The following is a 16512-nucleotide window of genomic DNA, read 5'->3' as shown; positions in this document are numbered from 1 at the left end:
GAAAGAGCCAGACGAATACCAAAACCCAACTACTTCCAAGACAGACCCAAGAAAACCAACAATAGAACACCACTTGTCATCACCTACAGCCCCCAACTTAAACCTGTCCAACACATTATCAATAAACTACAGCCTATACTGGGGCAGGATACTAAACTCCGAGAGGCTCTGGAAGACAGACCCATAGTCTCTTATAGACAACCACCTAACCTCAAGATGATTCTTACCAACAACCACAGGACATACCACACTAATACCAACCCTGGTACCTTCCCTTGCAACAAACCTCGTTGCCACATATTTGTCCACATATTCACTCTGCTGATACTATTATTGGACCTAACCAAGTGAGTTATAAGATCAAGAACACATATTCCTGCGCATCCAGAAATATAATTTATGCTATCATGTGCCGAAAGTGTCCGTCTGCTATGTACATTGGACAAACGTCTCAGACACTTTGCCAAAGGATCAATGCCCACAAAACAGATATTAGACAGGATCACAAAGAAAAAACAGTTTCTTGCCATTTCAACCAGCAAAGACATGGTCTCAACGACTTGATTACCTGCATCCTGCTTCAAAGGCCTTTTAAGACTACACTTCAAAGAGAATCCTCTGAACTGTCATTCATACTTAAATTCGACACTTTACACTTAAGTTTGAATAAAGTCTCTAATTATCTTACCCATTACAAAAATAGCTTCCCCAATTATCACCTCTAATATCATTAGCTCTCAGACATTTACCTTCCCCTCCCCCACAGCCCTCTTCTGTTCTGAAATTTGATTTGTCCTTTTCATATGTGTTCATTTTTTTAATTGTATCCTTTGGTATATATGGTTGTGACAATTTTCTTCCACTATTTGATCTGAGGAAGTGGGTCTGGCCCACGAAAGCTCATCACCTAATAAACCATCTTGTTAGTCTTTAAAGTGCTACATAGTCCTGTTTTTTGTTTCAGCTACACCAGACTAACACGGCTACATTTCTATCACTAAAGAATATAAGTGAGTTTATTTTCAATCATTTGTACGAAAATATAAAGTGATTACTGATAAAGTTTACAGATGACAAAGATGGTAAAGAGAGCAATAATGAAGAGAATATGCCCTGTATTCAGAGTGATCTAATGTACTTGATAAAATGCCTACAATGTACCATTTTCCATAAATATTAGCAAAAGGAAAAAAAATCCTATGCTGAATAAAGAACAAGACAAAAAACACAAAGATAGTAAGAAATTTGGTGAAAAAATAGTAAGTGAACATAGGCCGCAAGGTTGGATTCTGAATCTAGATATCAGGCACGTTCACATCTGGGATCATGGCTCAGCCCACTGTAGAAATGGGACTTATTGCCAAACTCTTCTAGAATAGAATTGCTGTTCAGGGTTTACCCACAGACAAGCTAGATGAAACCGTGATATTGACATAGGGCAGAAGCCTCCACCGTGCACTCAGGTTTGACATGTCTTACGTTTTGATCTTGGTAGTCTGATCAAACAAACCAGTGTTCGCTAATAAGCTTGTCACTAATGCAAGCAATGCTGGGAAGAATATACGTTTTACTTATGACGACGGCAAGAGCCACTCCCAAGGGCCTTCTTCAGCTCTTCTTATGCATTTGCTTCATCCTGGCAAATTTCCCATTGACATTAATAGCATATTTACTTGTAAAGGTAGTGCAGAAAGTCATCCACTAGCTATCAAAGTTGGACAATCCGTACAGCAAAAATAAAAACGTTCTTGGATCCTGATTGCAGATCCTAGCATTTAAGAAACAACTAAAAAGTTAGCCCTGCTTCAGCTTCATATTATGCCTATACAAAGAGAAACATTCTGTGGTTAAGACAGAGGAAATAATATTAAGTAACTTAGATTTGGGTTCTACTTTCACTTCTGTCACGGATTTCCTGTTTGACTTTAGGCAAAATATTTGTGGGGTGCCTCTGATTCCCCATGTTTGGAATAGGTAGAGAAATGATATTCCTAACAGAAAAAATTATGAGGAATCATTAAGGAATTCATTTTAAAAGGTCTCTTAAAATAATGTATAGTATTTCAATTGGCTGGATAAGACTTATTTTTATCTTAGGTGGATGCTTTATCTTGGGTTGAATGTTTTAGCCCATATCTGCAAAAGGACCTAATTGGCAAATGCACCAAATCTGACTGCAGTTGCTGGACGCTATTATTTGTATGCCTATTCCATCAAAGTCATCTTTGTATATGTTGGGGCATATCTATATTTTATTGGTAGAGCGAGATAAGCAATTATGACACTGAAAAATGTGCATTACGTAAGTGCCTTGAGCACGGAATGAACACATACTCTGGCTTCATATAGTGAAATAAAGAAAAGATTACGAAAGGAAAAGAACTATTCCAAATATTAACAATTGAATGCAAGTGACCAGTTAGCTTTGGCAATAACATTTCCCGTTACTGTTACATTTTCCCTTGGCTAAAAGCAAAATGTTGCCACCAGGAGTTCAGTTAAATATATCTAACTGAATGTCTCTTTAATCAACATTTCATACTCTTATTCACAAGCCAACAATTAGGCTACGTCTACATTGGCCCCTTTTCCGGAAGGGGCATGGTAATTTTTGAGATCGTAATAGGGAAATCCGCGGGGGATTTAAATATCCCCCGCGGCATTTAAATAAAAATGTCCGCCGCTTTTTTCCGGCTTTTAGAAAAGCCGGAAAAGAGCATCTACACTGGCCAGATCCTCCGGAAAAAAGCCCTTTTCCGGAGGATCTGGCCAGTAGGAATAAGAGATCCTCCGGAAAAGGGCTTTTTTCCAGAGGATCTGGCCAGTGTAGACGCTCTTTTCCGGCTTTTCTAAAAGCCGGAAAAAAGCGGCGGACATTTTTATTTAAATGCCGCGGGGGATATTTAAATCCCCCGCGGATTTCCCTATTACGATCTCAAAAATTGCCATGCCCTTTCCGGAAAAGGGGCCAGTGTAGACGAGCCCTTAGTGTTAGATATTTTTAATCAGATCTTTTAAAATAATACTAAATACATGACACCTAGATATTTTCCAAATTTCCTTGTAGAGACATATGTGCAACTATATCACAAATATAGTGTGCTGTATTTTTAAACTGGTGAGCCAGCATGAGCATTTTTATTTTCCATCACAGAATAGAGCTTGCCCCATTTTCCCTTCCTGCATTATGACTTAACAAGCCACATTATCAAACAGACTACATTAAGACTGATAGTGTGGAGCTGTTCCAAAATCAGAGTCAAGCTGTATAAATTATGATTATTCTTAGGGGATTTATTTAAAAAAAAAAGGGTGCTTGAATTATAACTTTTACTACAAACTATTTTAAAAGGATCAGAAAAGTGATTGCATGAACATGATGCTTATTTACTCAGCAGATTAGCTCTGTATTTGTATTCAGAGTCTAATCTGCTTAGTCTAGTGCCAAAGATTTTTTTTTTTAATTTAATTTGTACCATCTTCATCCTTAGACATCAACACAGCTATAGGAAAGGGAGTTGGATTTTATTCTAACTCATGCACTCTCAGCAGCGGTGGAACAAATTGTATTCTGAAAGCCTTTGAACAAAACTGAAAACCATGTATGACAGAAACCACTTGAAGTCAAGGGGTACTGCCACACCCCCAACACCCTCAGAATAATGAATTAAGACCATCTGTGGTGCTATAAAGGCAAAGAGGAAGCTGCTGTGGTGGCAGCAACCTAGAGCAAGGGTGTGTCCTCACCCTTCTCAGCTTGTTGAAAGTTGTTGACAAGAATTCTGAGTTGCTTTATTCTTGTTTTGAATATTCTTTGCATTAAAGTCAGAAAAATACCTGAACTGACCCGGTTTGGGAGTTACTCGGCTGCAGATGTTTCATTTCTTCAGAGTCATTCATCCAAAGATCTCAAAGCACCTTGCAAAAATTTCAGAGGGGTAGCCGAGTTAGTCTGTAACAGGAAAAACTTAAAATACAGCAAGTAGTCTAGTAGCACCTTAGAGACTAACAATACATGCAGATGGTATTGTGAGCTTTTGTGGGCACAACCCACTTCTTCAGATGACTTCCAACACTCCCGTCATCTGAAAAAGTGGGTTGTGCCCACAAAAGCTCACAATACCATCTGCATGTGTTGTTAGTCTTTAAGGTGCTACTAGACTACTTGCTATTTTTGCAAAAATAACTATCAGTGCCATACGGCACATCTCTATGGGTGGATCAGTAGTATTATCCACATTTCACTCCTCAGGAAACAGATCTTGAGAGGGCTAAATCCTGTAGTCAAACAGGTGTAAATTAGGGTAGGATTTGGCTAGAGACACCTGCATCACACAGTATGTCTATAGCAGAGCTGAGACTAGAACCTAGATCTGCTAATTCACACTCCTCTGACTTCATGGTATAATGTCAATACTTGACAAATATAGAGTCCAAAGCATTTCACATTGGAAGATAAAGCTTTCTAGTCTCATTTAATAGAGGAGGAAACTGAGATAAAGGAAAATTAAGTTAACTAAACTCATGGTGTAAGTCCAGTTTTCAAGGCCCAATCTTTAGTATTCTTTCCACGTATTTATGTTTTGTATACAGTGCCACGGCCCGAGAGCCAGGCTGCTCACCATAGTCACATGGCCATGCTTTGTCTAAGTCATTATGCATACGTACAACACAGAGAGCCTATTTTAAATCTTGGTACAAAGAAAGGAAAAGTTTCATTTAATCTTTAAAAACCATGAAGCAAAATGTGTAATTTATCAAAACTACATACTCAGAAAGAAAGGGTTGAGAAACTGAATCTTTATAATCCCGGATGCCACCAGCTGCTCACAGCTAAGAACTGAAATAAGGTCAATATTTGAGCCTTCGGGAGAGGCAAACTATTTCTCTGGCAACACATCCACGTTCTCAAAAGGAAACACATTTGAAAGTGAAGTTTGTGCATGCATTAAAAGAAACAAAACTAAGTGTCTATGGTCGTTCATATGATTTAGCATTCAAAACAGAAAGATAGAATAAAGCTCTATACAGTTTAAATAAGAGGAGACTGAAAAAAAAAATCAAGAGTTTAAATGAAGACTGAGCCAAATTCTTCACCAATGAAAGTGCATTAATTCCAGAGGAGTTCCATCTGCTTCTACCACTCTCTTGGGCTCAGACGTTTTAGCAGCTGCTATTATGCAGCAGATTCTCATGCTCTTCCAGAGACAGTTAAAAACATTCCAACTACATCATGAACCACATACAGTCACTGAATTAACAAGATTTTGTTTGAAATGCAGTGATATTTTATCAAGATAATGCCAACTCATTTATCTTAACTGAAACATCAATGGAAACCGTGTTCAAAACCATTTTGGGGCAGCAGCAAAGCATGCACATACAGGCAGTCCCCGGGTTACATACAAGATAGGGACTGTAGGTTTGTTCTTAAGTTTAATTTGTATGCAAGTCGGAACTGGTACATATTGTAGGGGAAACTCTAGCCAAACATTTCTCCAGAGCTCAGTTTTATTCTCCCACACCTCTCTTCCCTCAGTCCTTTATTCTCAAGCTGAGGTGTCTGCTGAGAAAAGCCGCTCTGCGTCTCCCTGGTCTGCTGGGGGGGGGGGGGGGGGGCGCTAGCTTCGCATCTCCCTGGTCTGCTGGGGGGAAGCAGCTAGTGCGGGGTTGCCTCACCCCATTTGTAAGTAGGGATCCGACGTAAGTCGGATCCATGTAACCCAGGGACTGCCTGTACTCAGTACAGAACAGCAGTGACTTCACAGTGGCCTTGCATTCACTGGCTTTCTTCCTGGAAATGTTTAGTCCAAAACTCACATCAAACAGTTAAATGACTATTTTTAACTTGTACTTCACTTTAGGATATTGGGTAATTTAAATTTAAGAGGAACCAGATGGTGGCAGATTCAGAACCTGAATGTACAGGTCATGTAATAAAATCAGACTATTTCTCTTCATTCCCCACTGACTGAAACAGACCTTGGTTGTTAGAAATTCAACTAAATTCCAGGTACTACAAGTACAATTTGGGTCAATGATGGTGGAACTTGATCACTGGTAAAACTAACATGAACATTCTTTGGCTGAAATGACAAAAGCCTAATAGCACAAATAATCTTAGTACAGTTAGCTTTGCTAAGCAGATAGAAATATACTGAGGATAGCAGAGAGAATTAGTGTCCTATGAGGAAGGTTTCAGTCCTTTTGAATTTTGGGTGCTTAGTGAACTGCTCCCAAAATAGGAGATTTAATCATGGCTATGAAATTTGCTACAGCAAAAAAACAGCCTGAGGATCTGAAAGCACAAATATGCCTTTTTTTTACATTAGAAATAAATTTAAAAGTTATGTTTTAACATGTTCCTTTTAAGGCTCTCTTTAGATTTCATACACAAACAAAAAAGATCATTTGACTCCTTTGTATATCATCTTTTAAAAGCATGATCAAAATGCAGATTATTATTTCCTTTTTAAAAATACTCTTTTTTCCAATCCTGTTCCCACTAAAGGATTTGGGGATTCCACTGAGAATTTTGGCATAGATTTTAACATGAGCAAGACTTGGCCATATATTAACAGACCAGACTTTTTTCTGGAAAGCAGCTGTTCTCTTTGAGTAACTAACCTGACCCATATAGAACTTTTGGAGATTTTAAAAACAGTAATAGTATTTCTTTTTTTCCTCCCAAGTGTTTTTTAAATACTTCTACTTCTTCAGTAAATATTCATTTAGGGCAGGGGTGGAGAACCCTTTTTGGGCCAGGGGCTGCTGACCCATAGAAGAAAAAAAAATCAGTCAGGGGCCGCACACAAGTGAGAAGCAAAAAACAAAAACCAAACATTCACAGATGAGGCTAGCAACTGAGAGAGAGAAAGGCACTCCCCACATTCCCCTCATACACCAGAACTGAAGGGGTCCCAAGCTAGCAGATTGTGTGCGCTCCAGCCCTGTGGCAGGGGGGCTGGCATGCCAGCATGGGCTCCCCAATGCTGGGAAGTAGGGAGCCTGGAGCCTCAGGGGCCAGATCCAAGCAAGCCGGGGGCCACATCCAGCCCCCGGGCCTTGGGTTCCCCAACCCAGATTTAGGGCTTGTCTATGCTACTGCTTAAGCCAACATAAATTATGTCAATGGAGATGTGAAATAGCCACCCCTCAAGAGTACAAATTACACTGATCTAAGTGCTGTGCACACCAGTGCTAAATTAGGGGAAGATGTTCTCCCACCAAAATAGATTCTGCCTCTTGTTAAGGTGGACTAATTGTGTCAATGGGAGAGCACTCTCATGTTGGCACAGTACATCTTCATTGGAGGTATCAGAATGTAATTATACAATTTTCCCTTTAAATAATATTGTCTAGCTAAGTTTTGCATCATATACTGAAATAGGATTCTGAGGGGGAGGGGGGGGGGAAAAAAATCACACACAGATTTCCTGAACCTTTCCTGCTCTTCTATGTATAGACACAAGGGAGAATACCCCAGGAAAAACACTGGCAGGTGCAGAAGTTAGTTGGTCATGTGCAAAATAACACTTCATATGTATATGGAAAGTCTACTTATTGTAAATGACTTCATCTTGTAAATCAGATGCTTTGTTGACAAGATGATCACCACCCTTGAATACAAGGAAGCTGCACCCAAAGAACAAATTTAATCATTCCAGACAGAAGTCAGACCTTCCATCCAAGACAAATATGGAATATAATCTGCACTGCACTGAATGTGGTTTATTAGTTTGCAATATCTGGAAATCATTTACTTTACCATTAGAAGTGTTACTTAACCAACGCTTTTGCAGTAAAACCCAGCTCTGATGCCTTGGAAGCAAAGGGCAAGGGGAAAAAAAGCACTTAGATTTTCCTTAGTCACTGCAAAATCTCATCCAGCACACTTCAGCTGTGGACAAGGCAGATATAGATGCACTGTAGCTCCCTCCTCCAGTATATTTTGAATACTCCACATAAAGGTACAGTACTTTGTCATCATTCATTGTCCAGCAGCAGTTTTTTAAGGTGACATTTTAGAAGTCTATGGCTAGACTACTTTTCACAAAAAAGCAATTAGATTATGGAGACAAGAAAACATTGTGCTTTTTGGACTAAAGCAGTGGTGCCCAAACTTTTCCCCACGTTCCCCTGACCGACAATGGAATGTGTCCATGCCTCTGTGCACGCACACCCTCCCAATCAGGAATGGAGTTGCAGCTGAGCTGATAGCCGAGCCTGGTGCTAGGAGCTGGGCCAGAAGCAGAGCCAGCACAGCCCTCTATGCTCCATGGCCCCAGTTTGGGGACCACTGGACTAATGTCCTTACCCCAACTCTGTTTGGTGATCCCTTAGCTGGCTGGCAGGCAGGCAGGCAAAAAAAAAAAAAAAAAAATCAGCAGGAATCAGGGAGGTTAGGCTAATGTACTGCAAGCAAGTAACTAAAAATGTGGCAGGTGTCCGGTGTAGGTACTTGTTAGAGAAGAGACATTATTATTATTTAAAAATGAACTGGAAGGGGGCTAAGAGGAAAGCATTCCCTAAGTAAGCTGCGGAAGAAGTGGTTCAGAGCTCCTAACATCTCTGGTACAACTGGGAGCTGAAGCCTGCTCCTCTTCCAGCTGCTTTACCTCATATGAGGGGAAGGCAGTTAGGTTCCAGGCTGGCAGGGTCCAAGTTGAGAAGAGAGGGCTGCTGTCAGCCCTCTCCCAATAAGTGGAAACGACTGAGGCAGTAATGATGGCCTTCGCTATATGATTTATTGATGAGTATTTCCAGATGAAACAAAATACAGGACTATGTAGCACTTTAAAGACTAACAAGATGGTTTATTAGATGATGAGCTTTTGTGGGCCAGACCCACTTCCTCAGATCAAATAAACCATCAAAGCTCATTATCTAATAAACCATCTTGTTAGTCTTTAAAGTGCTACATAGTCCTGTATTTTGTTTCAGCTACACCAGACTAACACGGCTACATCTCTATCACTATTTCCAGATAGTTTAAGTCAGGGTGCGGCCCCAGCCTTGCCTGGATATGGCCCCTGAGACTTAGGACTCCCCTCCCAGCCCGCTCCTGCACTTGTCCTCCACCCAGACCCCACAATCCAAGCCTCCTTCCTTGCAACCCGCTCCCTTTCATACACTGAACCCCTCGTTTTGACCCCACCCCAGAGCCTAGGGGTGAGCCACAAAATCCACGAGCCTGGTGTATGAGGAAAGCATGGGTCAGTGAGATGCTTTTCTTTTTTGGTTTGCTTCTCCTTCTCACTTTTGCACAGCTCCTGACTGATTTTTCTATGAGTCAGTGGCCCACGACCCAAAAAAAAAGTTCCCCACCCTCGTTTAAGTGAATAAAGTTATGGCCTATTTAAACCCCATTCATGGTCTCCTGTAATTTTCTGGCCAGAAGAAAGACATTCTCAAGCATGTAGAAGATACACCATCAGGTCAAATGTAACCCAACATATCATTGTAAGTCTTCCAGGAAATGTTTGAAAAGAAAGAAAAGAAATTAAGAGTTCCAATGGAAACTTAAAAATAAAGCAAAATAAAATATTTTCTTGCAATGTAAACAAAGCTATTTTCTTTCTCTGCCAGATCTGACAAAAGTAAACAGTATAAATCATGAAAAATAAATTAGATTTTTAAAATCTTATATGCATTCAAAACATCACTTTTTAAAATTACTATAAACTGGCTAATTATGCAAGCTATCTCTGACTCTCCAAAATTAATAAAATCCTTTCAATCAGCTAGTCAAGAATGGTTATACTGTCATGAGATTAAATGGAACCTAATTATTTTTAAAACTGAAAATGTGTGAATACATGTGATTGTATCCCACTCTCTTCAGCTATGTCTGCATAGTGGCATTATTCCGAAATAACTGTGCATCTACACTGCCAGCCTTTATTTAGGAATAATCTCAAGCTGGAGGACTTCTTACTCTGACTCCTGTAACCCTGGTTTCAAGAGGAGTAATGAAAGTAGAAGGAAAAGTATTCTTCCTTCAGCTTCATGCTGTGAAGACAGCATCAAAAGCAAAACTAAGCTATTTCGACATAAACTACGCAATTGATGTAGCTCAGTTTGCGTAGTTTATTCCTACTTCAGCTCTGCTGTGTAGATGTACCCCTCCTTGGCAATCACTGGTATCCTTTTGAGGCCCACACTCTGTGAAGACTTATGACAATACACATTAACTTTACACCATCTGAATAGGGCCACCAAGTGTAAAAAACTTCCATGTTTATCAAAACTAAAAAACAACAGAAAGGCAACCTGAAATAAAGAGGAAATTGGTAGAAACAAATTTTTATATAAACAAGCCAAGTCCATTGTAGATGATTAATTCCCAATGAAACTAAGTCACATGGTTAAAGTTAAACAAGTGTTTGCAAGACAGTAGGCTGGCTGTAAGCTCTCAGGATAGGAACTGAGTCTCTGAATGTGTTTTAACAGCACCTAACACAAAGTGGCTTGATCCCATAGTACAAAACAATAAATCAAGGAATAGTGTTTATACCAAACTCCTCATTGTGATATCTGAACAACTTAATCGGAGTAGTAACAGATCTTGGGTAAAATCCTGCTCTTATCTGAAGTTAGTTGAAGTGTTGCCATTAAACTTAATTGGGTCTACAATTTCACCCCATTTGTAGAACTTATGCTGAAGCTATGGAAGATTCACATGCAAAGGATTTAAGGGATCAAACCGATTAGTAGGTGAGGATATTATAATCCTAAATTGGACAGCTCCATCCCCCGTATTTATTCATACAAACTTTTGAAAAATACAAGTCAATTTTTAATCCCATTAATTCTGTTTTCCTATACAGTGGTTATTATATAAGAACAAAAGAACAGTCATAGTGGATCAGACCAATGGGCAATCTAGCCCAGCATCCTGTCTTCTGACAGTGGCCTGAAGGGAATGAAGAGAACAAGACAGTTTTGAGTGATTTATTCTGACCATAACACTTAGCCTTGAATAAGCCTTAAAACTAGTTCTAAACAGCTGTTTGCCATTTTAATTTTTTTTTAGTGTACCTGAATGTATGAGAGATTCCCTCTCCTCCTCACAAACACATGCACAAAGCAGATTTACTCGGGTTTTTTATAAATTTATCAGAAACCAAGAGCCATACCTGGATGAATTTCAAGTGATGAAAGGAACAAATTATTTTAAGCACAAAGGGGAAGCTTAATTTAGCAAGGAGAAAGTTTCTTTAGAGACAAGAAAACTTTCAATTTACAGAAATGAAATACGACAGGTCAATCATGAGGAACGTTGTGCCAGTTGTTCAGTCAGAACATTCTACCACCACAGCTGGGCAACCAAGGGCAAAGAAAACCTTGCTATAAAAGTGTACGTGCAGGACGTTGCAAAAGGGTGAAGCTAGTGATGAAAATTCCTTCTTCCCTTCCCCTGTTAACTTCTCTTAACAGTGTGAATGCAGCTGAACACACGTTGCTTTCTAGGACACGCAGCTGCTCTGCGAGAAAAGACACCAGTCCTAGGAAATAATTCCTTCAGAGTGTATTTGCTAAACAAACATCTGCAAACTAAGAGTCACAACTGCATTAAAGGGTAGCTTGTGTCAACAGTTGGCCATCACATGTCTTAGTAACAGCCAACTCTTTCAATGCTGTCTGCTTGTTCAGTATCCAGTAGAAAAGCTCATTTTCATCTTAAAAATCTCTGACTTTTCTGTGCAAGAGTTCGATGCTGAGCAAATTACATTTTCAGAGCAGAACCACCATTCATACACAGACTTTGTTTTCTCTCTTCCACAACTATGGCTGATAAAAATGTGTGTTATATGCACACACGTCACCACCTTGTAACTGAGTTCACTTACTCTTCTTTCCTGCATCACCAAGCTCTAAATAACACCACACACAAGTTGCAGAGCCTAGCAGTGCAACTCGTTGGCCTTTAACCTCAAGAAATGGTGACTATCTCAAAAAATACAGTTGGGTTAATGTTACCCAAAGAGTTATGAATGAAAACAGTGTATGTTACTGTCACGCCACATACTAAAACTAAATCAAATTTTTAGGTGGACCAGACAATACTTTCACGATTGGACCGATGTTGGGCTCAAGTTGCACTAACCCCGATCAGATTCTAGTGAGTCAGACGGGCTGGGATTGGGTTTCACAACTGTTTTATTTTTAAGGAGCTGTTGCATTGTGAGATGAGTCTCCCTCTTTCTCTCCCATCCCAGTCACAAAAACCTCAGAGGAAGATTTCAACTTGGGATCCACCACATTCACCTGACTACTATAGCTGGGGCATTTCCTCCTTCCAATACCCTTCCAGAGTGTCTTAGAAAGAGAGTGTGCAGCAAGAAGTCTTAAATCCAGTGGTCAGTCCTGTCTTCTTTCCTTTGGAGCTAGAGGGGGAAGAGTTCAGTGCTGGTTGTGTAACTCCCTTTAAGGAATGTTCAGGTTACTCAGGCAAGAACCAGACTTGCTAGGAGATACTAGGCATACCTGTGCCTTCCCCTCATGTCATCTCCAAGGGCGTGTCTAAACTACATGGCTCTGTTGACGGAGCCATGTAGATTTGTTTGTTTGGCAAAGGGAAATGAAGCCGCGATTTAAATAATAAACAGCTGATCAGCTGTTTGTTGGCTCAGCACTCTAGTCTGGACACTCCCCTGCCAACATGAAAACCCTTTATCAAACTCCCAGTAAACCTCATCCCACGAGGAGGTCGATAAAGGGCTTCCAGGTGGGCGCGGGAGCATCCAGACTAGCGCACTGAGCCAACAAACAGCTGATCAGCTATTTGTCGGCTCAGCGCGGCAGCCATTTAAGTTTAAATGAAGCCGCGATTATTTAAATTGCGGCTTCATTTCCCTTTGCCATCAGTCTAATCTATATGGCTCCATCGATGGAGCCATGTAGTTTAGACACACCCCAAGTGCCTAAGTACCATACATAGCTATCAGGGAAAGTGGAGTAACTGTGGCAGTAAGTGGGCCTTTTCATGGCAGCATATGCTCTTTCCCTCTGTAGGCAGTGGGGTAAGGTTTAGTGAGTTAATACTGGTAACGTGCTTGGAGAATGAGTGTGCCAAGTAACAGTAGTGTTACCTGGTAATTGACTCAAGCTGTTAGCAACAACATTAAGTTCAGCTCCATTCATTTCCTAAAAATCGGATGTTATCTGGCTGAACTGCATATGAGTTAACACAAACTAAAAAGTGAAATCTGTAGGATTGGTTAACCGCTGGAGCTAGGGACAGGAGCAGCTCCTGCCAGGGTGCCCCGCAGGCAGAGGCTGCTCTGGCCGGGATGCCAAAGCAGCCCCTGCCTGTGGAGCAACTTGGCCAGCCAGAGCAGCCCCTTCCAGGGTACCCCACAGGCAGGGGCTGCTCCAGTGTCCCAGATGGTGTAGGTCCTGCCTGAGCCCGGGATGGAGCAGCCCTGCCTGTAGCAGAGAATGGCAGGATTTCCAGCCCAGCAGTGGGCGGGGGGGGGGGGGGGGGGGCGGGCTGCCCCTGCTCACCCCTTTTAATCAGTTAACCCATTAAACAATATGGCTAATTGGTTAAAGAATTAGCCAGTTAAATGAGATTTTACATCCCTGAGATGTATACCCCTCTCCTTGTCAAGTGTACTGTGTTATACAGGTGTAGGAATTGATTCTTCCCAGAACTTCAGCTTATGCCTTGAACCAGAAGATTTAATCACCCTCACTGTTATTTTACTTTGCACAGCTAATACAGTTTTTAATAGTGATGCAGTTATCAATCCCTTTTAAAAATCTTGCCATAGTGCATCTTAAAGAACTTAACTTCTGTTAGTTATTTATCAACCTCGTATTTTTATAGTACTGCAATACAATTACTGTTGAAGGCACATCTTTTCTAAATATAGTTGTACATTAAAATGAGTAAGTAACGAGAGAAGATTTTAAGTGATTTTGTGTATGTTTGACGTATGTCAACTATCATTACCCTAAGATACACAAAACCTCTTCTGGGGGGGATAAAAATCAAATAATTTACCATATCATTACAGCGCACTCTTTATGTTGATGAATACTGTATTTAAAGAAGGAACTCTTGCCCCTCCCCCCCAATCATTTACAGGCTTATCATACTTCTGTCATCATACAGTTTCAGAAGTTTGTCAACCAGCTTCATATTTAAATAACCTCTCTCAATTTTAGAGAGAACAGAGCATGGCCAACATTCACCACTAAGATAGATAGTAAAATGTCTAAGCACTTGTGTTATTGCTCTAAATAAAAACTGTCACACATTGTACTTCTGGAATGGAGAGGAGGCAACAATTTAACATTTCTGCTTATTGTGAGAGGCGCATCATAGAGTATGCACAGCAAATCAAAGCAATATTTTTAATGTGATATACACTCCAAAACAAGATTTATCTACAGTCAGGCAATTTGAAAACCTGCAGTCTACACCAAAACAAGGTATTTAAAACAAAAGACAAAGAACAATGGACAGCAAGCATCTGAAATATACTGTTCTAACCCAAAGGTTAATTTATTTAAGATTTTTTAAAACAAGATTTACAGCATGTACAAGACTCTTCTTACTTCTGCATGCATTTTAACTTTGATCCTAATCAATGCTACTTTAGTTCAGTTAAAAATACAAACCAAGCAAGAAGCAAAACTGCCACGCTACAGGCCTGATCCAAAACCCACTGAAGTCAAGCAAGAGGTTCCCACTAACTTCAATGGGTTGTTGATCTGGCCATATAAACCGGTTCTCTCTTTTTTTTTAAATGGTTCAGCCTTAGGGATTCATCTGGCACTTCAGAACAGGACAGGATATTCCTAAACCAAAAATCTGTTTACCCTTCAGCCTTTCGGGGAGTATCTGTCACCAATCTGGATGAATTTTAAAGGCAGGATTTTAAAGCTTGTCACACTACTGAAAAAGGAGTTCTGCTGTAAAAGTCTTTCATTTAAAAACTGTCCTTCAACTCAAGTGCTGGAGACTCTAACTAGCCTCAGGATTTCGGGCACGGGGAGGTGGGAGGGGGAAGAACACGAAGAACAAACCTGCCAAGTTGAAAGCTGAAGTCTAGAGCAGGGAGAACCCCTTAGTGAGAAGGTTGAGCAGCTCTCCCTCTGGCGGGGATGACTTTTTGAGGTGGCTGATTCGGTAAGATTTAAAACCTCCCTCGACACTTTTTTTTTTTTTTTTTTTAAAGAGAGAAATCTCAGCTCATTCAATGGACTGCACAGCCGGGCCGCTCCTTCCCAGAGAAAGACCCTGCCCGCAGGGAGACACCTCACCTCCCCGCATGTCTCTATTACCCCTCACGCAGAGGCCCCCGGGAACCCGGCCCCGCGGCAGGGGAGAGAGGCCAGGCCAGGCTTTGTTCCTCTCCAGTGCGGATCCCTCTCGTCCTGTCCCCTCGCGGGGGGGGGGGGGGGGTCTCGCTCCAGCAGCCGCGCGCCGCGACACCCTCCTGGCGGGGAATGAAGGTGGCTGCGAGCGCTGCCTCGCGCCGGTGGGGGCTGTGTGTGTGCGCGCGCCGGGGGGGGGGGGGGTACGTGCAGTCCCCAATGCAGGATCCATCGCGCTGCACCCAGCCAGGCAGAGGCGCCTTCCCCCGGCCGGAGCTGCAGGGCCCGTCCCCGGGCAGAGACCAGGGCGCCCCGCAGCACTCACCTCCCTGCGCCTGGCCGCCGGCTGCCGCGTCCCCGCACTGCCCGCTGCAGCCCCGCTCCGCGCGCGCCCTTCCCTCCCCTGGGCCGCTCATGCAGGCAGGGGGGAGGGCGGCAGCAGCGGGAGGGCGCTGAGCGGAGGGATGTTTACTAGCCAGCTCTCGCGAGAGCTCGGGGCGCCGGCGGAGCGGGGAGGCGATTGGCTGGCGGCGGGTGAGGCGAGGGCGGCCTGTGACAGCCCCGTGCGCGCTGAAGTCCTCGCCGCTCTCCCGCCGCGCGCGCTGCGCCTCTCCTGCCCCCCCCCCCCCTTCGCCCGCGTGCAGCGAGGCCAGCTGCTGCCGCGCCCCCGGCGCTGCTCCCCTGACAGGACGGCGCGCGCCCGGCCGGGCTGGCTGCAGCCCAGCGCCCTGTCCCGAGGCGGCGCCGGGGGCTCGCCCGCCTGTGTCTCCGGCCGCCCCCTCTCTGAACGTCCCGTGCGCCAGCCCCCTCCGCCCGTGTCATTCATCCTCGCTCCACTGGCCGCCGAAGGGCTACGGTGCTGCTCCGCACCCGCCCCGGATCTGGCCCGCGTTTCTGCTGCGTTCAGACAACCCAAGCACCGGTTTTGGGGGGGTGGTTTTTAAGCCGCACTTCTTGATGAACCCCGCAAACTGCCCAGCGCAGGACTGGGAAATGCAGAGAGGTCTCAAAATAGGGGCGCGTAGGTCAGGCGTTGGGTTCTTTAAAATAATACATGCCCCTTATACAGTTGTACCTTAGGTTTAATGGACCAAATGTTGTGGTCTTCAAACCCTTTACCTTCATTAAGATCCTGTACACTTTCATTGCTCATCCAGGAGGATTTATTTAATTGGCCCATTT

At 42.6% G+C, this 16512-nt stretch overlaps 1 protein-coding gene across 2 annotated transcripts in view; it reads right to left on the bottom strand.

Moving 5' to 3' along the window:
• The window catches only part of STK38L (serine/threonine kinase 38 like), a 61391-nt gene extending 45497 nt beyond the window's left edge, over nt 1-15894 (bottom strand). The window contains exon 1 of one of the 2 annotated variants that reach the window (XM_075899022.2): nt 15656-15894. In XM_075899022.2, coding sequence (XP_075755137.1) covers nt 15656-15746 — 91 coding nt within the window. In that variant the 5' untranslated portion in view covers nt 15747-15894. Of the gene's footprint in view, nt 1-15039; nt 15378-15655 lie in introns of those variants that run through there. The other variant, XM_014575773.4, reaches the window with a different exon arrangement.
• Between the last annotated feature and the right edge of the window lie 618 nt (nt 15895-16512).

This window comes from Pelodiscus sinensis, chromosome 1 (genome assembly GCF_052426305.1).
Source record: "Pelodiscus sinensis isolate ZL-2025 chromosome 1, ASM5242630v1, whole genome shotgun sequence".
Taxonomy (NCBI): domain Eukaryota; kingdom Metazoa; phylum Chordata; order Testudines; family Trionychidae; genus Pelodiscus; species Pelodiscus sinensis.
Note: the sequence above shows the minus strand (reverse complement) of the source record. Positions and strands in the feature narration are given on the sequence as shown.